The following is a 20,913-nucleotide window of genomic DNA, read 5'->3' as shown; positions in this document are numbered from 1 at the left end:
TATGCACTGCAGTATTTCGTGGCCTGGTGGTCGCTGTTTAGGCTCCCAGTTCTGTCTTCAACTCTTTCATGTTAAGGTTATTCTTATATTCAGATATCAATGTTGTTGCCTTGTATCACTCACCGGCTCGAAGTAAACAAACAAGTAAAGCAATAAGATTACCAGTACTCTGTGATCTTACAATGGCATATCAATTAGCTATAGAACTAACTTTACATAATCACCTCTAGGCCACCAGGATCTGTAGCTATCCAACATGTATTCCGAAAATTCATTCCAAATTCTAATAGATCCCAACTATCCATACGGAATAAATCCATCCAGGCATTCATATGCATCGATCGCATCAGCCTAGTCAAGGCAGCCCAGTCAACAAGGAAAATCTCACAAGCGGGAAGAATTCATCTTATAACCTTCGCTTACCGCGTAACCTTATCTATCCTATCTCCATCTCCAACTCCATTTCCAACTCCGTGTCACTTTTCCTATTTGCTTCCACTAAGTCTAGTACCCTACTTTCCGGCCACCCCTAATTCCGGCCACTTTTCCTCACCAAAAATGACAAAAATCGTCATTTATAACTTTCTTATTTATGAATATAATTCTTTGAAATTTTGATTATGAATTTACTATATAGATATTAATAAATTTTGAAAATTTTGGATTTTTCGTGATTTTATTAGTTGAGAAATTGAAGGTTAAAATTTTGATTTTCGATTTACATATGTTACGAGGTTTGCCGTCTAGATCACGTGGAAGTGCTCTAGGCTCTCGAGGTGGTTTATAACTAGGTGTCAAGCAGGGACTTAAGTAATGACAATGATGCAATTCGTAACTAATAGTAGAGTATACTAAATGATTGATCTTGAGCACGAGGCTCTACAGGAAGGAATTCATACTGAATATATAGATCCTCATACTCCTTGGATCACCTTAGATCACCAGTGATCCTGAGTGATCCAGCATACTTGTTTATATGCTCTGATGGTGCGTGCATATAAGTTCTTAGGGTGACCGAAATCTCATAGTAAATTGAGCGAATCGAAACCGATTTGCACATGGCCCAAGCTTACGAAAACAAGTCAGCTGTTACCATATAGGATTTATATATAAATTTAAAAATCTTGAAAATCTTCAATAACTTTTCAATAAAATCACGAAAAATCCAAAATTTTCAAAATTTATTAATATCTATATAATAAATTCATAATCAAAATTTCAACGAATTACATTCATTAATTATAAAGTTATAATAATTAAAAATCACGATTTTTGGTGTATGTGACGCCTCACACCTCCGGGTCACGTGGCATGCCCCGTTTGTATTTAATCATAGGAAAACTCTCTACTCTTGTTTTCCTTCTTCATTTCTCCTTAGCTTAGTATTTTCTAATACAAGATACTTTACCCAGTATTCTTGAGTGTGACAGTGTAAAAGGTGGCCGGAATTAGGGGCTGGCCGGAAAGTAGGGTACTAGACTTACATATACAACATAGACACCTTAGGTACCTCTGCATTGAACTCCGAAAATTTATACTGACATAACGTTAAACTTAGGGAATAAACAGATTCATAGTTCGGAGTTATTGTCTCATATAGATGATCTAGTGACCATTCTAAATTATTCGATACAACAACGCATCATCGGCAGAACTACCCCCCAAAAATGAAACACGAAATTTTGTTCTGGAGTTGGGATCTAGATTTTTACTGATAAGGGATAAGGTTAAAATTGACCACTTATATCATCATCCATCTTCCTTATCCGATATCCACTCACGTACAGTACCCTCCAGTTATATTAGCTAACATATCACGATATCAATATCTGAGGTCAAAAGATATAGAGTCATCTGGGTATTAAATTGGATTCAGAATTAGAATTGGATTAATTCACCAATCAGAGAACCTTATCTCGTTACCTCGTGTTGCTGTCTATTAACCCACGATGGATGCAGTATGCGGAAGAGTCATAATACCTGTTTGTTGTCAGTAATTGGAGTTGGAATTTTAACTGACCATTCGGAGTTATATTGAGTATTTATTGTGCAATGGGAGAATTATTTTATCTTTTGATTTCCTTACCTTTTTATAGTTGGAAAGACCGACGTCTTCTCAACTCCTTTTAGGTGCGCTTATGAATGATGGGAAAGTTGTCAAAGTTGTGTTGGAATTGAGGATATGTCTTTTCGTGAGCTAAGTAGCTTTTATCTTTATATCGGATATAGATGGACGTTCCTCCAGGAATGGAGACTTGGCTTTCAGTTAAGCAGCTGAATTTGGATATTCGAAAGGTGGTGTTTTTGTCAGCAATTAGAAATTGCTAGAGACTCCTTACTCATAGCATCATAATATTCAATATCTGGCCATAGAGGCTATATTCTTGAACCTACCCCAAATCACTCATCACTTCTATACGCTTTTCATGATCCAGACTCATTTCATTCCAAATGCTAGTGCATGTTCAATCAGCAAACTTATGATCACTTCACCCTGCCACCAGACGTCGTTTATTCAAGGAATAAATTCAGAGTGGGATTTGAGGGACAGAGTGAGGGAGATATATTTTCAAATTACCATGTTTAATAGTTGAGTCCTACTTCGTGCGGGAGGGCATTCTAGTATTCTATAAATCAGATTCGCTCTATTCCGCGCTTACTTTCACAGAAAGGCCGGGCGATTTGCTTCATGGGTGATTTCCACCAGCCGCTGCCAAACGATTGAGTGGTCGAAACTAGAGTAAGTCCTAGGATTAAGTGCCATCAACAGAAGTCACATTTTCGGTTTGTGACACGCCGACATTCTTAATCCTAGTTCACTTATAAGTTAATGTTAGGCGTAAAAATGAGAGATCTCCACAAATCCGCACCTCAATACACATTCTCTCTTCATCAATCTTACAACACAATATCAAAGCAGTTGAAAGTATCTTCTATCACGATCACTCATAGCACTATCTACTCCAACATCAGCAGCAGATACTTTTATTCGAATCGCAAACTTAGACAATCCTCTATCTCTCTAACCAGAAGGGAAATCTTCCCAGAATCGAACTTCTTCAAGAAGAATCGTGCACCTACGCTTCCTACTCCAGCTGAGTTCAGATCTAGCGCTCTCAACGAGAAAACAGGCAATATCCGCGCTATATAATTCAATTCATCCATCACATGTTATTTTCTCGTCGTCGGGATTAGATGTTAAATATGGTGGTGATATTACAGTAACAGTTATCGAGGCTCAGACTCAGATGATGGTATGCGAGGGTGGGTTTGCAAGGTAAAGTCACTGTCCCTGAGGTTTTTGCCTGAACGAGGAAAATGACCCGGATTTCATTTATATGTCCTTAATAAAGGCATGAATGTACAGGAGATATGGCCTGATATGAGAGAAGATGAGATATAATCTTACCATCTATGCGGAACTCAAACAAATGGTAAATGCGCTGCGGACATTGAAGTAAGATGACAATGATCGTTATGGTGGTTAGTAGATCAATATCATTTCTCTACTAATATGCAAGTAAGTCTAACATAAGAATACTGTTCGCTTGGTAGCTGGACAAGCAATCACCGGACGAAAAATTCCTTCCATACCATTCAAAGCTCGCTGGGTATTCAGTAGTGCAAACACTATCCGGAAATTTCATTTCAAGATACCTACAGAATCGATAGTTATGATGAAGGGTCTATGGTGTTCACACATGCATATGATGACATAGTCCCACGCAACATCATATTATCATTAGGATCGAACCCGAGAGTAGTGGCTATTATGGACTGGGCGCAGTCTAGATGGCTTCTTGCGTGCTGGAATATCACAAGGCGAGATATATAAGAATCTTTCCAAGAAAATTAGAAAATTCGGAGAGCACCTTCAGGAAATGGCATACGAGATAAATCTTAGTCTTACCTCGCAATGATTTTGGATCTGGTAGATGACGATTGCGAAACGTGCTATTAATTACCCTTGGCTTTATTTCGTCTTATCCATCCATGAGTATCTAATTATATATTCCACTACAATTTCAACGAACTTTTTTCTTCACTTAACGAACAGGGAAACTATCACCAGCGCTAAGTTTATCAGCTAAATTAAAGTAAAGTAAAGTATCCATAAATCAATCATAATGGCCCTTTCTAGTAGCAAATGATATAACTTTCAATCTTTAAACCCCGCATCACTAACAACCTCATTACATACACCTCATGGATGGTGATAGCACCCCATAGCTACTTGGGTTAGTAGAGGTAAGAGAGAAGAAGAGAAGAAGAGAAACCCGCAACCCATGGAAATGACACAATAAACCAGACTGCTCGAGAGATTCTACCTGAGCTGGAGGAGTATCATACAAAGAGCTTAAAAAATGACAGAATAAACTAGACAACTCCAGGGCTCTACCCAAGCCGCAAGAAACTCACCCAAAGACATCCGAAATCAAAACATCAATTTTTTTTTCATTTTTCATTTCGACTTCTACCATTCTACTCCTATGCATTTCCCCAATAAAAACTATACATATAAGATGAAGAGTCATTTTACAACGAACAATATATACAGTATTCCAAGGTTTAAAATTCCAAAAACCCTTAATTCTATACCTCTAAATTACAGATGTTAAATCAAATCAGTAATCCCAGTTTTCATAGGAGGAGGAGAGATTCTCATCTGTATCTATCTCATCCATCTGATTCTTTCCCTTTCGCTTTTCCTCCTTCCCCCAACCATCCAACCATCCAATCCCATCATCCAATCCCCCCATCCCCTTTACAGTAAAAACATAACCTTCAAACCCAAACCCAAACCCAAATCCAAATCCAAATCCAAATCCAAATCCAAATCCAAATCCAAATCCAAATCCAAATATAACCTACTTATATACATATACCTACACAACATTAAGAGGACCCCTCCCCTTCCCTTCCCTTCCCTTCCCTCCTTATTCACCTATATTATGTTGTATAACTACCAACCTACCTACTTATTCAATTATTTCAGTATGGGATTTTAATTTGGAGGGTTTTTATAAGACAGGATGGATGAATAGATGGATGGATGGATATATGAATGAATACCACTAGGTAACTAGTCCTCATCTCAAGTTACTCAACTTTCAATAACCGCCTAATACCTTACAAGGAGGGAGGACTTTCATTCCCTTTAGCTCAATTATAAATCACTATAACTCAAAACACTTCACATATTCATAACAATCCGTATGTAGTCCAAATGGACCTTTAATTCATTTCTCATCTTCGCTTCTCATCTCTTTTACTTTTAAAGACAAAAGATAGTGACTAATTACAATTGATTAAGTAGGTATCCTTTAACGGGCCGTCGTATCATTCTTCAATAAAGTTTGAAGAACTTACAAAGACCGGACTTTCCATTTCTCTCATTACTAATTTCATGAATAACACCTAAACCCATTCCCTATATTTTATTGGACAGAAGTATTTGAACGCCCAGTCTAATGCATTAAAATGATCATAACCTTACTACCGCAACTTTGCCCCTAGTATGCGGAGATGGGCGTTCCGATAATAAAAAATGGATGAGAAAGTAGTTTGAAAATGGATTGAAAAATTAGAACTGGAGAGCTTTAAGGTCTCTTTGTGAAGGTCAATGGACAATCATCCTGTAATTTGAGTTAGTGATGCTCGAAAATTGATTTCCATTTGAATATGTACTAACCATAGGGAAGATTGTAGCAAAGACTTTGATCTCTTCTGATTTAGGAGTTGGATGATGAACCCAATCAAGTTCCATTGAAGCCTTTCCAATCATAAGAGCAAGGTTCATTTGTGCGTATTCTTGGCCCAGACAATAATGAGCACCAGTTCCAAAGACCAAGTAGTTCTTAGCTCCCTTTACTTCGGCATCACCAGAGAAATAACGTTCGGGGTCAAATTCATCAGGTCGGTCATAGACATCAGGGTCGCGTAAAGCTGGATATGTTGTTGGAACGATCATAGCTCCTATTTAACTCATTAGCATCGCATCATAATTTCATGTTAGCTTGACCAACCTTTAGGGACAGTGTAATCTGGAGTAATAGGGAATGCCTTCTTGGCGACATATGGAACCATAAGAACAGGAGGGCGCCATCTCAACAATTCTCTAACAACAGCACGAGTATATTTCATGCTTTCCATCATATCCATGTTTGGTCGAACTCGTTTATCACCACCACGAACACGTAAGTTTTCCTCGCGGACCTTGTCTAAAATTTCAGGACGTTGAGCCATAACTTGGAATAACCAGGTGGCGGCACTGCTAGTAGCATCTTGAGAAGCAAACAAGAAGGTGAAGACGGTTTGAGCGATTTCGTAGTCGGTAAAGTCACGAAGTAATGGTGTTGGTTTTGTCATCCCTTCTGTTGAAAGACCCTTGGCTTCCGCCTCGCGCCAAGCGGCCGACTCAAGCTGAGACTTGACCCATCCATCCATAATGCAAGACACTTCACCACCGGCAGCCATGCGAACCTTGCTCTTTGCAGCACACTTGGAAAATTCCTCGAGGACCATGTCGGCAGCGATTTTTCCATACCAGGATTTGGTGAAGGGAAGAATGATTGGGAAATTGACCAATTCCAAAGCAGCGGTAATATTGTAGTAATCATCGGCGATCTTCTTGATAGCTTCGTCTGAGATGTAAAAACCAACGAATGTACGGCAGGAAACAGCACACAATAATTCACGGAATTCGGACATGAATGGAACGGGTTTTCCACCGGCTTCCTCGGTAACCTTGGCGAATCGTTCTTGATATTGATTGTAAACGTCGTCTTGTCCTGGGAGGTAGCAGTCGAGGGCTTTGCGGGTAAACAATCCATTGAGACCCTTTCGGAAATCAACGTGGGCCTTTCCATCAAGGAAAACCCAGTTGGTCTCACCCAACAACTTGTGTGCTGAATCGACTACACATGGCTTAACGTATGATGGAGAATTGAAAACCTTTCTAGCCATATCACGAGTAGAAGCAATAACAACGAATCTGAAAATGGTCAGAGCCTGGAAATATCGAGTGGCGGATGATGGTATAAACTTACTTGTGGAAAACCGATACACAACTGAGATCGCCGCTTGCCCATTTTGCTTGATATTCGTGGAATTTTGGATTGACAGATTGTAGAAATGGACCGATAAAGGGGGCTTTCCATGCTGGACCGATAATTGAACCTTTTTGCCAAATATAACTACCTGCAGAGATGTCAGTGATGCAATTGATTGATTGAGTGATCGCGCGAGTGAGTGAGTTCTTGGCGCCGGGGATTTGTACATTGATCATAAGCTACCATCAGACAAAGAATTGTAAGGACAATCTGCCATGCGCTGACTTCGGTGAGTTTGGCCAGATAGCTATTGAGCTGAGGATTCCCAATGGCTTGAGCCAGTTTTGCATCTGCCACAGGTGAGGCATAAGTGATGTTTTGTACAAGGTCCGCCATATTTGTTTACTTATGGTGGATGTACCAACAAAAATGATAAGGTAACCACGTTTTCCCTCAACAGCGGCCGAAAATTTATTCCGTCGGCGAACAAATTAAATCAAGAATTACCACGAAAAAAGATTGATACGAGAATCAATCTTATAAGGATATCAATCTGAGCCAGACTTCGATTGTCTTGCCAGAAGATACTTGTGCGATATGGACAGTAAAAGGATTAAGAAGAATTAAATAATAAGAAGGGAAGGGAAGGGAAGAAGTGGAAAAGTCGGGAATTATTGTTACCTTTAGGTTAGGTAGTGAGCGGAATTTGATTAGCTAAGGCGGCCAATAATGTCATTGTAACCAATGAGATAAGTCAATGCCATAAATTAGACGGTCCAAAATTGGGTGAATAGACCGATACAAGAATCATTATTCTCTATGTGATTTGATCTAACAAGGATTACAAGAGACAAGGTAGGTAGGTACACAAGGGAGACGAGGTAAGAAAAGGAAGAAATAGAAAAATTCTAAAATGAAATCAACATATTAGTGGAGTGTATTACAAAAGCTTATGATACTTGGTACCTAGTTGATTGAGTGAAAAAAGATGATTTATCAATTGACTAGTGGTGCTATTATCTTGGATTATTCTAGACTACTATTCTACTAGGTATTATAATTTCATTGTTAGGTAGGTAGTTAGAGGATGAAAGGATGCTTGGGAATTGAGACATCCACCTGACAAAGCCGAAGAAATCAATCACATACAACCTATGAGAAAACAACCAACGAGAAAAGGAGAAGAGGGAGTATCCGAGCGAGTACGAGATATATTCCCCGCCGCCTCGGACTACTACTCTTCTCGTACCTGAATGACTAGGTATGTATATAAAATCAACTACACAGAAGAAGAGACAAAAGATATAAATTAAAGTATTTCATCTTATCAAAGACGTCATACATTTTATTCACCTCACGGAGCCGAGAGCAGTTGGAACCAGGCTCAGCTAATCAAAAAGCTAGCTTAAGGAATTAAGCTTTCAATGAAGGAGGTGAGAAGTTTGTATAAGCAAGGCACCAAATCTTTGTGGTTGGTTCAACCCGGTCGCTGTCATACTTTATCTTTTTGTGGTGGTGTAGGTGCTGACCATTATTTCTGGGCCAAAATCAATTTCTTTGCAACACCTTCTGCGCAATAATTTCTGTGTGACAATTTCTGTGTAACAGGTTCTGTGTAACATGTTCTTTCTTCTCTGTCTCTTCTACTCGGTACTCCGCATATGCGGAAGAATCCTTGGCAGACGATCACTCATATTTGTCTTACAAATTATTTTCCATATGTTCCGGCGGACTCCATCTCTAGAATAAAATATATGGAGTATTGTTCTTTGATGCTGAACTTCCGAATAACGTCCAGTAGATCCTGGTAAAGACTATGATGACAAACATCTAAAGTCCGCTCAAAAGGCCGTTAGCTGCCCAACATTCAAAGGATTCGAATACTTGAAGCTCAAGACAATATATTCAGGCTAATGAAGGCTCAGCCCAACAGTCCTGCGCCTCTATTCCGATTTCCTGAGCCAAATAGTCGCATCTTCAGTTCTTGATGAAGGAATTTGATAACTGGTTGTAAGACCGTACCTTCATACCTTCCTACCATACCAACAGATCTAAACCTTGGTAACCCCTATTCTCAAATTCCACCCACGACAGCATCACGAAGTACACAAAAAATCATCCTCTCTCTCACTAACATACGCCATGACCTTCTCAAGAATATCGATCGGCACTCAATGACGGGAAATATTCTCACGCCAGCTGAACCAGCTCATTCTCAAACTCCACAATGTACAATAAACTTGATAAACTTAACAAACCTAATCTGAATCAACTTTCTCAGATCACCTCATGAACAAATATGCGCTGACCAGCCCAGCCCAATCTAGCAATATTAATAAGGTTGTTCGCGTACGGAATATTCGGAGATAGGAGTGGGGAAATGCATTGGCCATTTTATCTTTCACAGGCCTAATTAAGGGTAGGTAGGTTGGTATTTGGATCCAACATTTCAACACTTTCGTCTCTACTTGTTAAAGAGTCAAGTCCCATTTACCTCTACTCTAGGTGAGGTTCAAATGGCGAATTTCAATTCCTTTTCCTTTAAATCTTGCTAGCTAGCTAGCATTGATGTCAATTCGTTATCAGTATGATAATTCCTTGTTTTTCAACTCCGCTACTCATTCTAGCTATCTAAGGTACCATGTACCAGGTACCTGAGCTGTGTCCCACCACGATGTCCTCATATTTACTCAAAAAAAGAGAGGGATATTGATCCTTTATCGGAAGCAGTCATATTGGCCAGAATAACAACCAATCATCTCTTTAGTAAGAGTCTCTAGACCTTGTCCTGATGCCATCACTCTTAATGCTACTTTAGTTCACCATGGGGTACCTCTGGATTCACAGCTGTAATGATACATCAATTCTTCAATTATATCAGATCTTCCACGAAAACTGAAGCATGGGCTTCTTATATTTAAGTCAAATATATCCTCCATCCTCTCAGCTCAAAATAGAATCCATCTCGCTTCAACCCATTCTTATCTCACAATTCCACCACACGAGAGAATCTCCCAATATAGTATCTAGTAGTGCTCCTCTTGTCACATACGACCATAGACTGAAGAGAATTGGGCATCCCGTCCGCTCTGCCATACACAAGCTTCAGATCGGTGGATTAGTAGTTGGGTGGGTGACCACCAGCGAATCCCCACTGTTGTATGTCTTTTTTGCCTCATATTTTTGCTCTATGTTTTGTTCCCTTTTATTACCAGCTTCCCGTCCTCCGTTGGTTTGACTCTTATCATTTCTGGGTACCTAGGGTATTGCGACTGTCATGGTAAAGAATAATAAACTTCCTTGAACTGTCTGGTTTGAAAGGAAAAGGAAGGAAAGGAGAACGTAGAAACTTTGAGACAATCAAGAAACAGAACCGATTCGATATATTATCAAGACTCGAAATCAAGATCTCACTTGCTCCCCTCCTTTTTACATTTCTCTTTTTGAAGAAAGGAGTGTTACTATCCCCTTCCCTTTCTATTTTCCTTACAAATTTCCCGTCCGCTTTCCCAGCGGCCAGCCGTTTTCACACAATCCATTCTATCTCCTTATCTCCCTCTAAGCTACTAGATATACAAATCACCCAATTAGGAATACACTCGAGTCACCCAATGAAAACAAGCTCTCCACAGAAGACGTACATACGACTGCCTCCTGAACCACCCCATCATGACTACAAGACATGACTTAACCCACCATTAAGAAAAACCTCACACTTCAGCCATACAGCACAAGGAAACCTGAATTACTGCCGGTACGAGTATCCTGAATATCTCTAATATCCTTATATTCCATCCATCCATATCAAAAACTTCTACGAGCACTGAGTACGAGGAATTAAGCATTGAGTATCATTCAAAACTTGGATTTTAAGTTATTAATCACATCATGAATTTGTCCACGAAAATAGAAGGATATTAATAATAAAATGAGATAGAACTTAGGTAATTAGTAGAGTGATTTGAATTAATATTCAAAAGAAGGAAATTCCGTGGTGGGGTTTAGGAGGGTTAGGAAGTTAGGATAGGAATGTGAATTTGCGCTTTTTTTCATCTTAGCTGTATAGATAGGTTAGATAGACAAATTTGGATATCAAAGCAAAAAAAGAAAAGTTCAGAACAAGATATCAAAAAACATAAAGTAGGTAGCTTCAAGAGCTCTTTTGAATTCGTAAAAATATAAAGAGTGGTATATAGTGACCTTGTACAGTACCTATTCGAGTACAAACAAAAAAGAAGTGAAGTAATAAAAACTCCGTACAGTAATTAGTTGAGTCTTACTACCTATGTAGAATTGAATATCCCAACATCCCTCAAAACGAAGCTCTAAACCAATCCCCAACTCCATCTAACAAAACCTAAGTACAAATCCATCCATAATCCACAATCCATAATCCACACGACCCCCCTCACCCCCCAAACAGGTGTAAAACAACCACCAACCAACCTACCTACCCCCCAACCTCTTAAACAACCCCCTACACCTCTTCACCCGCACCTTTTCCGCCGTCCCATTAGCAGCCGCCCGCTCACCCCTCAACTGTTTATCCCTATACTCAATCACACTAACCTGGGACGCTATAACACGATTAGCCCTCCGTAACTTCTCCCTCAACTCCTGAACCCGTGATTGCGAAAGCGCGAGTTCTTTCTTCAAACTAATGATCTCTTGTTTCCAATCTGGGAATACGATTTTATATCTTGCTTTTGGAATGTTAGTACTGTAACGAGTTTATAGATATATTAATAGTGTAGTTAGTGGTATTTAAACATACATTTAGATCCTCTCTTGGCTATGTAATCTGAACCCTCGATACTGGGTTTAGGAATGTGGGGAAGAAGGTCTAGGACTTCGTTGTTGTATATTTCTTGGATTTCGGGTCGGAGAAGCCAGTTGCGGAAATTTATCTCTTTGAGTCGATGCATGTTGTATATGAGAAAACCATTTTCGTCTTCGGATTCGGTCCAGACTCCATTCTATATTATCATTATTATCATTGTTGATAAGAAACATAAACCAAGAACCAGAGCTAAAAATGAATAAACGTACTAAAAGCATTGATTCAGCAAAATACTCGACGGTGTTTTGTCTACCGCTGAATAGGTCGATTAACCATTCTTGGCGCTCTTCTTCTTCTAGTGGGAGGAGTTGTCGCATGAGGTTTATGTGTATCCAGCGGCGGTGAGATGTTGCGACGCTGGAGGTGCTAGGGTTGTTTTCGAGGATTAGTTCGAGGAGTTCCGTGCTGGCTTCGTGGATTATGGGGATGACTTCGCGGATGAAATTGAGAAGGTCTTGGACCATGGTTTCTCGAATGATGGCTGCAGGCATTTTGGATGATGGGAGAATGAAGATTGGTAGTTGTGAAGTGTTGCTTGGGCTTTGTGTGGTTTTTGCTTTGGGTTGTGATGGAAGGTAGTCTTGCTTGAATTGTGTATGATGGTGATGGAATTTAAAGACCATATACAAGTTGGGCCGACAACGGTAGAGTTGTTGTGATGAATGGTATTTGTTTCCAAAAGAACTTCCCCCGAAATTTCTTGAGATTTGTTTATTTCCACTACTGGCTGGGAAACTACCGAGCTCTTGATCGGATGAGTATGGTCATATTCACTATGGCAACCTTGAATCTTCATCAAAAGATGCTATGAAGTCATATCATTTGGATCAATGCGATGGGAACGTTCTTCCATGTAGAACTAGATATTGGTGAAGAGTTTCCAACACTCATTGGTGCAACTAGCACAATTTGGATACAGTTGAAGATTTAACCACAGAGCAGGAAAGGGGGTCAGGCAGAACATGTGAACTGAATGTCTGAGATTGCCTTGAAATTGAGAGGAGAACCTTCGACAAGGAGTATCACCTCTGAGAATTAAGAATCTGCACACTGGGGGAGTTTACAATATGCTTTAAATTTCTTTCGAGCGAATTCGAAGACAATTTCCTTCTCTGAGCCAAACACCTATGACAGCATGTTTGAGGACAATCGAAACTTCTCCATACCAAAGGATTGTTCCTGGGCATCAGTAGACAAAAAAAGTTCATATCCGATTAGGATATAACGGGAAATCATTTTTTGGGTATTTTACTCGCAAAGTTTAAAGTCGAGTCTACATGATCAACATCACTGTCGCACAGACGTCGGTTCTAGTGGACCCTGGGAAAGGCTGATCAAAAGCCTCGTACCTCTTACCTTTCTTCACAGCCGGAGTTGCCAATCGCGATTTCCCTTGCATTCTACTAATATTAGAAGATGACTTTCCTAAAGTATCAGATATGATTTTCCAAAGCTGACTATCTCTTGTTGCACTCCAACATCTACACATTCAACTTCCTTACCATCCCATAACACAAAATGCCTACCTACCTTGTTCACGGTTTCCGTTGGCACAGAACTAATATTCGCATTCATATAATTTTGAATGATATCGAGGATGCAAGTCCAGAATGGTTAATGGCACCCCGGACCTCGAATGCCCTCCTCAATTCCTTTTACACACAATTCGATTTCCTTCCACCAAGCTATCCAGGCCCCATAGACCTCTCAGCCGAATCAGCTCCCAGAGAATCGGATTATCTACCCCCAAGCTCTCCCTCAAGAACTCTCACCAAAAAAAGCAATCAATCTCCAGCCTCGTTGAAATCGCCTTCTCCAAATGATAAGCCGAGCTTAACGTTAAAGAAGATTACTTCTCATCGACGAAACAAAAATAGTTTTGAATCGGAAGCTTTACACAGTAGATCTGCATCTGGATCTACCAATCCGAATTCGAGTGGGCCACAGGCTAAAGAGATGGAAAAATCATTGCGCTTTAATCAATGGAGTGTGATTAAATTACTTGAACAATATGATCCGGATGATTTGAAGACAGCCAGTCAACCGTGGGCTTATGTATCAGATTATATAGTTGAAGTTGGATTGGGAGTTAGTATATCCGAAGAAGTGAAGAAGTATAAAGAAAAGCTTACGGAAGAAGAAATTGTTCCCAGTGCTGCTGAAGAATTAGGAATGAGTGCAGGAGAGATCAGGAGGAAAAATAAAAGAGCAGGTTGGTTTGATAGATTGAGGCAAAATTTGGAGATGAGTGAGGAAATGGGTTGGTTTGTGGTTGTCTGTGGGGATGAGGAAAGATGGGCTCCTCCTATGGATTTGTCAGATGGAATGCAGAATGCAAGTGAAATTGAGGAGTCGCCGGTCAAATCGCCTAAGAGTCCCGGATTCAGAAAGTTTTTTAGGAGGAGGACAGTACCGGCATCGGAGACTGGTGGTACGGGAACTAATGGTGTGGATGGAAGAGGTTTCAGTCGGGGTGGTGATAGTACGTATGGATCGGTTAGAGATGCTAATACTAAGTCGTGAGGTGTCGGTAGGTGTTGTATTCTTTTTTAGGACAGCTGCATAGTATTAAGGAGCAATGGGAATAATACCCCGGGTTGGAAGTAATTATTTTATATTGACCTAAACAAATTCCAATTTTCACAATCTGGTGTGGTTCAATGTCCACCCTCCTGAACACCGTCGCTAAATTTCAATATGCAAACACTCTATCCTCATTTTTTCGACGAACCAAATCCAACAATTCCCATACTAGCCATCATATCATCCTCATCATGTTCGCCCTCCACCCTGACATCCTCGCCATATTCCTTTTTGACAGCAATTTCCTTATCCTTTTCCTCCTTCTTTCTCTCTGCCAGTTCCCTCCTCTTCTTCCTCCTTTCCTCTCTTTCCTTCTCATCCTCGATTCTCCTCCCCTCCAATCTCTCCCCCAAAGTAACCACCTCCTCATTCTTCTCCCTCTCCAACCTCTCCCAAATCTCATCAATCCTCCTTCTCACATCTTCCACACTCGCTCTTTGAACCTCACCCGTCTGACCTATCGCCCTCAAATGCTGCATACTATTCTCATGTTCCACCCACTGCAAACTATCCTTAAAAGTCAAATCACAAGCCTGACAATAAAACCCAGCACCTTTCCCCCTCTTTCCTGTCGCTGCGCCCGCAGGCATCAATATAGTTTTCCCTACATTGGCGGATACATCTAGACGGTTTGCGCGCGCTGATGTGAGGGTTTCATCGCCAGTGAGAGGCGCGTAGTACTTTTTGCCTGCGAGTTTGGCTTCATATCGCAAACGCCCTTCTTCTTTTTCTTTGGCTTCTTGTTCGCGCGCTTTGGCTACATTGGCTTCGCGGTCGTATTTTTTGCGGAAATCGGTATCAGAGGCATTGGTTTCGTAGGCACCTTTTTTGGTGGACATTTTTGCGACTTTAGAATTATCGGCGATTGTGAAAGAGAGATTGTGGTCCCAATATTATGCAGTATCAGTTCTTCCTAGCAGAGATAATTGTGGGATATTGCTCGAATTGTTGTCGTCGCAGATGATTATCTGAGCAAGGTTGAGCTTGGGCTTAAGATTATGGACAAACTCAATTCTTTCCGAGGTTTTGTTGCACGTCTATGGAAGATACCAAATCCGAGGCTTCTTGAAAGAGTAAAGGATTTAATTACAGATTTAAAATCCTGAAGCTTTGAGGATCCCGAAAAATACTATCCCGGGGATTTTTAAAGGAGATTTGGTGTGTAAAGAACTCGGGGCGTTTTCTCAATTTTGAGAAGGCTGCGATTTTGCCTTGCCATTGAGGCCAGGCGGTGGGGAGTTTGGCGGGGGAAAACTAATTTTCATGAACTTTCTGAAGACCCCTCATTAAATTGTCCTTATTGTACACAAGAAACAAGATGCTTTACCTAATTGGCCTTGGTCTCTCTGATGAGACAGATATTACCGTTAAAGGACTTGAAGCTGTTAAAAAATGCGCTCGAGTATACCTTGAAGCCTACACCAGTATCTTGTTGGTGGACAAATCAGTTCTTGTAAGTCTTTTCCCATGTCCGGGGAAGTAAGGCGCTGACTGATGTAGATATAGGAAAGTTACTATGGACGTGAAGTAATTATTGCAGACAGAGATATGGTTGAGAGTGCCAGTGATGATATTTTAGAAAATGCGCAGAATGTGGATGTTGCATTTTTAGTAGTGGGAGATCCATTTGGGTTCGTCCTCTTCCCATGATTCTATAACTCTCATGTTTCCAAACATATATGTTGACATGAGGCTTCAGGGCTACAACTCACACCGATCTTGTTCTCCGCGCCCGTTCCCTAAACATCCCTATCTCCACCATTCCCAATGCCTCCATCATGTCCGCTATTGGTGCTACCGGTCTCCAACTTTACAATTTTGGCCAAACTGTCTCAATGGTATTTTTCACGGAGAATTGGAAGCCTGCTTCATTCTACGATCGTATTCGAGAGAACAGGAATATTGGCTTGCACACACTAGTATTATTGGATATTAAGGTTAAGGAACAAAGCATGGAAAATATGGCGAGAGGAAGAAAAATATATGAACCACCGAGATATATGACAGTTGGTCAGTGCGCGTCGCAGATGTTGGAGATTGAAGAGATCAAGACCGAGAATGGAGAGGGTGGTGTTTATAATGAGGAGAGTCTTTGCATAGGTGCTGCTCGAGTAGGCTGTAAAGACGAGAAGTTTGTAAGTGGGACGTTGAAACAATTGTGTGATGCGGATGAGCAATTGGGAGGCCCATTGCATAGTTTAGTGTTGCTCGGAAGAAGGACACATGAGTTGGAGCATGATTATGTGAGGGAGTTCGCTGTGGACAAGGAAATCTGGGATACCATTTGGAAGAGAGATTACGAAGGAAAGGTATAGATGTATGTAGCAAACATACCTCAAGGATGAAGATATGCTACGATATTATGAGTTACAAGATTTCCAGATCGAATACACCTTTAGCTAGCACATTTTCGCCCGAAAATATTCCCAGATACCCACCATCAATTCCTACGAAGCTGGTCGGAGCAAGCTCATCGCTTTTGATTCCATTTCTCACTTTCTTTCTAGCTCCACAACCTCAGTGAAGAGGTCATAAATGTTTTCCTTCAGGGCAGCGAAAAGCATCATTATTATCTTATTATATCTTGTCAAGTCGTTGATGTGCCGTGTTGCTGTTTGACAGCAAGGATTTTTCTCTTCCAATTTCTACATCTTCCATCTAATGGCTGAATCGAGTTTTGATGCGAGGAAAGCATCCTCTTCTCAATTCCATTGCTCTCTTGTTCTAGCTTCCTCTCTCGGTAGAGTTCAAATTCGGAGATGTCCTACATTTCACCCATTTTCTTTTCAAAGTTTTCCTTGCGCTTTGGACTTTTACTGTTGTTCCTGGGCACATTTATCCAAGGTCGCAACCTGATTAGCGAGAGGGTTTGAGCAGGCAAGCCATGTTGAGATAGCTGTCGCATACTTATCTTAAAGTGTCTTTTCATATTTTAGTATCGCGTCAAAGCTTCTTTGAGTTTCTGAATCTCAGATTGAAAGCTATCTATGAGCAACTTGATAGGGAGGAAACCTGCTTCTGGTTGACGCTTCTACTGCATAGGTCCATCTTCTAAATCTGGATCTTCTACAAAGTTGTCAAGCCGTTCAGATTCTGAACAATTCATCATTGAAGTCTGTCTTCTCGGACCCGCCTTGCCATCAAGACTTTCCCTCAATTTTGTAATCACTTCACACGAAGATTCATAATGACAACCCATGCCCTAAGCTGCAAGTTGCTTTTCCTCTGAAAGCCATTCAATATCAATGTTTCCATCCATTCCTATATTAGCCACCCCCTACCAAGATTGGTATCATGGCCACATTCCTGACATCTCTGTTCCAGAGTCCCGCACTCATACGTGAGAATATGTGATAGATGATGGGCTAACCAATCTCGAGACTTTCGACATTTGCTTTGGGGTTTTGTTAAAAATGGACCTGAAAGTATGGGATTGGTGATTACATGATGGTTGTAGCGTGGGGGTATAGATAAGTTACCCCCATTTCCATGTATGATGGATGAATTTCTAACTTCGAAGGTCGTTTCGTGCTCTCGGAATCGTTCAAGTGACCGATATTCATGTTCCGCTTGTCCGTAGGAGTTCTTCCCTACTGGTTCAATGCTTTCGATAATTAGAAATCAGCGTTTAGTTGTACGAGGGGGATGAAGATCAAAATACCCAATAACCGTGTCTCATTAATGTTTGAGAGATGATTCATGGTCAGTGAATGCTTGAATGTTAATGCAATTTTGCTGCCTTTAAAGAAAATATGGAAGGGTTATGACGAGATAGCAGAATGAGATAGCAATTACAGAGGGGATGAAGCGATTTTATACCCATTTGCAAACCAGTACGCTGAAAGGACTGACTCGGAAGGAGTGCGAAAGAGTGAAAGGGTTCAATGTATGCACAATCTACAAAACATGCATTTCCTAGCTAATAGGTTCAGATACCATGCCTTTCTTTTAACTTTTTTTTATTTTAAGAAACTGCGGGGTAATAGAGGTAATGCTCCGCGTTTGCTTGCCAGTCCATTGCTCACCATGAATACCCTCGCGAATTGGAATTGTTCCCGCCGAAGCTGGCGTCGACCAGACTCATACATACAAAACCTTTGGGCATGACCTATCATACCAATACGTTCTGATGCGTCTGAAGAAATTCCAATGCACCTGAAGTAGCCTTTGCATGCATAATCACACATCTTGCTTCCTAAGAATTTACTCAAATAATCGTCGATTCGCACCCCCAGTGGAGACCTTGAACCGAATATATATATCAGAATAAGCGGGCATATTTTGCATAGCGATCGTGGCATTGCGACCAATTCAAGCTCGAAAGAGTGAAAGCTGGCATGTGGATTTGTCTATACTTGTCATATAAATTTGAAGAGGAGATGATAAGTGACATTTCCGGCATGGCTGGCTCCCCTAAAAGGACGCCAGGAAGTAAAAGAAGGCAAGGAACAGCCACATTAGAAACGCGGACCCCCAGCACCCTGCCCATTCTGGCCACCTCGCCCCCACCCAACTACTCCCACACCGTTTTGGCCCCCTACACCGTTTTGGCCCCCTCCCCCCCGCGCAACTATTCCTACACCGTTTTGGGGCAGGCTTTTCGCAAATCTTACTAAATTTTCACATATTTTTTCCAGCTCCACAACCTTGCAATCTCGATTCTTATTGTTCTCCTCCAAATCTGCGACACGCATCTCCATAGTTTTATCATCTTCCTTCAGCATCCTCACATCCGCTTCCAATACCTGCCTTGATAGTACCAAGCTGTCAATAACGAAGTCCCTATCAATATCTTTTTCTTTACCTGAGCTTTCCATGTTTTTAACTCTTTCGATAATCGGTTCAATTGAGTACATCTTTTGTTCGACCACTTTCGTAATTAATGTATGTTGTGATAAGTGCTGCTCTTCGACCCAGCTAGTAAAATCTTCCAGCTTCTTGTGCAATTCTGCAGCATGATTAGCTATTTGATCTGTGGTGCTATGAGCTAAGTTGTCTAATTCTCTTTTGAGTGCATGTGTGAACCCTTCTGATAGGATAATCCGGTCCCCAGTGGCTCGAATTTGACTTCGTTGAATTTCTATGGATTGATTAAAATCAGAACGATATGTGGATATCGTCTGTTCGAGATTTTCGATTTGTCTCTTGTGGTATTGCAATTCAGTGGCATCGTGCATGTTCATCAAGCCTCCGGGATTTTTAAACGATGTCATCAACTTGTCAGTCTCTGTTTTGAGTGCCTTCAGTCCGTTTTCGATAGTCGCGAACATTTGTCTCGAGTTCTCGCTCTGTCCCTTCAGCTTGGCCTCCAAATTCGGCACAAGTTTAGCCAGATTATCGGTGATGTTCTTCTGTTCCTCCAGCTTGCCTTCTACACTCGCTAACCTGACTCTAGCCTCATGGGAAGAGGTCTCGGATACAACAGGAGATACCCCGCTGTGTTTAGATGCTTGAGCCACTGACACAGCTATTTGGTAGTTTTTAGATTGGGCATCACGATTTTCCACAGGGAGAGCAGGCGTGAGACGTTGGCGCTTCGATGGTTGTCGCTCACTATCTAAATCGTCAAGTGATTCCAGGGGTCCATCTTTCGACAAGTTTTGTTGTGAGAACTCCTTTTGCTGTTGTTTCAGTGAGTTACGTTGATGCCTGTCTTCCGTCTTGGATTGGTACTACCGATTTGTTTATGTTGTCATTCCGGACCTCGACCTCCCCAGTTAAGACCTCCTTGAGGCCTCTCGATTTCAGCCTTCGTTTGACCATGACACCATGAGAGATGCTAAACGCATGTTTCCTGACATTTGCGATATCTGCACCTACTTTGACAATTTGGCTGCATTCTTGACATGTCATTCCTAGATATTTTTTCTCGTACGTGATGATGTAGGGTAAGTCATCCGGAAACTCCTTCTCGACCTTTTCGATTGCTTTCTTCGCCAAGTCCCACGAGGGAGTCTTGAAAAGTCAGACTCGTGACCGCATAAACTGATACAGCGTTGTAGGAAATACAGGTCACTTACAACTCCCACCACACATGATGGATGGATTATGACCTTCGAAATTAGGCTTGTTTCCGCAGAAATGCTTGCGCGATCTTGTGTGGCATCATTCTTTCCTGTAGAGACGTGTACGGGATTCGCGTGCGGACTCGAAGGTGGCGAGTCTGACTCAGATACGCCGAGTCTAATATTATTCCTGTCCATGTTTTGAAGTGTGTGGTCCCTTTCAGACCCTTTCTTAGAAAATGCAAGACGATTCATCAATTAAATAGGGCAGCATAAGCTTGTAAAAAGTATGTAGTGATTGTTTGCCTTTCAGAGCCGTTCCTGAAAGAATGTTTCTGGAGAGTGCTCGAAAGATGTGGTCTTGTGCGAGGACTATTATATATACGGGTTCCATGGCAGAGTGGAGATTGATAAGGAAAAGTAAATAGTATCG

General features: G+C 41.1%; 7 protein-coding genes across 7 annotated transcripts; 3 read left to right on the top strand and 4 right to left on the bottom strand.

Annotated features, from left to right (window-relative positions):
• Positions 1 to 1,949: 1,949 nt before the first annotated feature.
• Positions 1,950 to 3,151, top strand: SS1G_09833 (predicted protein; the record flags this gene model as incomplete). The annotated part of the gene is made up of 5 exons (XM_001589150.1): positions 1,950 to 1,982; positions 2,097 to 2,192; positions 2,230 to 2,298; positions 2,474 to 2,552; positions 2,838 to 3,151. The coding sequence occupies 5 exons, from the start codon at positions 1,950 to 1,952 to the stop codon at positions 3,149 to 3,151; spliced, it is 591 nt and encodes a 196-aa protein (XP_001589200.1).
• Positions 3,152 to 5,600: 2,449 nt separating this feature from the next.
• Positions 5,601 to 7,448, bottom strand: SS1G_09832 (hypothetical protein; the record flags this gene model as incomplete). Its single annotated transcript, XM_001589149.1, has 5 exons — positions 5,601 to 5,636; positions 5,693 to 5,976; positions 6,027 to 6,994; positions 7,050 to 7,200; positions 7,280 to 7,448. The coding sequence occupies 5 exons, from the start codon at positions 7,446 to 7,448 to the stop codon at positions 5,601 to 5,603; spliced, it is 1,608 nt and encodes a 535-aa protein (XP_001589199.1).
• Positions 7,449 to 11,529: 4,081 nt separating this feature from the next.
• Positions 11,530 to 12,383, bottom strand: SS1G_09831 (predicted protein; the record flags this gene model as incomplete). Its single annotated transcript, XM_001589148.1, has 4 exons — positions 11,530 to 11,549; positions 11,585 to 11,755; positions 11,827 to 12,028; positions 12,102 to 12,383. The coding sequence occupies 4 exons, from the start codon at positions 12,381 to 12,383 to the stop codon at positions 11,530 to 11,532; spliced, it is 675 nt and encodes a 224-aa protein (XP_001589198.1).
• A 1,027-nt stretch (positions 12,384 to 13,410) lies between these two features.
• On the top strand, positions 13,411 to 14,291 carry SS1G_09830 (hypothetical protein; the record flags this gene model as incomplete). The annotated part of the gene is made up of 2 exons (XM_001589147.1): positions 13,411 to 14,152; positions 14,284 to 14,291. 2 exons carry the CDS (start codon positions 13,411 to 13,413, stop codon positions 14,289 to 14,291), a joined length of 750 nt encoding a protein of 249 aa, XP_001589197.1.
• A 315-nt stretch (positions 14,292 to 14,606) lies between these two features.
• SS1G_09829 (hypothetical protein) lies at positions 14,607 to 15,314 on the bottom strand (the record flags this gene model as incomplete). Its single annotated transcript, XM_001589146.1, has 1 exon — positions 14,607 to 15,314. One exon carries the CDS (start codon positions 15,312 to 15,314, stop codon positions 14,607 to 14,609), a length of 708 nt encoding a protein of 235 aa, XP_001589196.1.
• A 479-nt stretch (positions 15,315 to 15,793) lies between these two features.
• On the top strand, positions 15,794 to 16,790 carry SS1G_09828 (hypothetical protein; the record flags this gene model as incomplete). Its single annotated transcript, XM_001589145.1, has 3 exons — positions 15,794 to 15,928; positions 15,982 to 16,106; positions 16,175 to 16,790. The coding sequence occupies 3 exons, from the start codon at positions 15,794 to 15,796 to the stop codon at positions 16,788 to 16,790; spliced, it is 876 nt and encodes a 291-aa protein (XP_001589195.1).
• Positions 16,791 to 18,932: 2,142 nt separating this feature from the next.
• SS1G_09827 (predicted protein) lies at positions 18,933 to 20,678 on the bottom strand (the record flags this gene model as incomplete). Its single annotated transcript, XM_001589144.1, has 3 exons — positions 18,933 to 20,096; positions 20,152 to 20,430; positions 20,496 to 20,678. 3 exons carry the CDS (start codon positions 20,676 to 20,678, stop codon positions 18,933 to 18,935), a joined length of 1,626 nt encoding a protein of 541 aa, XP_001589194.1.
• Positions 20,679 to 20,913: the final 235 nt, after the last annotated feature.

Source organism: Sclerotinia sclerotiorum, genomic scaffold, assembly GCF_000146945.2.
Source record: "Sclerotinia sclerotiorum 1980 UF-70 scaffold_14 genomic scaffold, whole genome shotgun sequence".
NCBI lineage: Eukaryota > Fungi > Ascomycota > Leotiomycetes > Helotiales > Sclerotiniaceae > Sclerotinia > Sclerotinia sclerotiorum.
The sequence above is the reverse complement of the archived record's forward strand: the minus strand, read 5'-3'. Positions and strand labels throughout refer to the sequence as shown.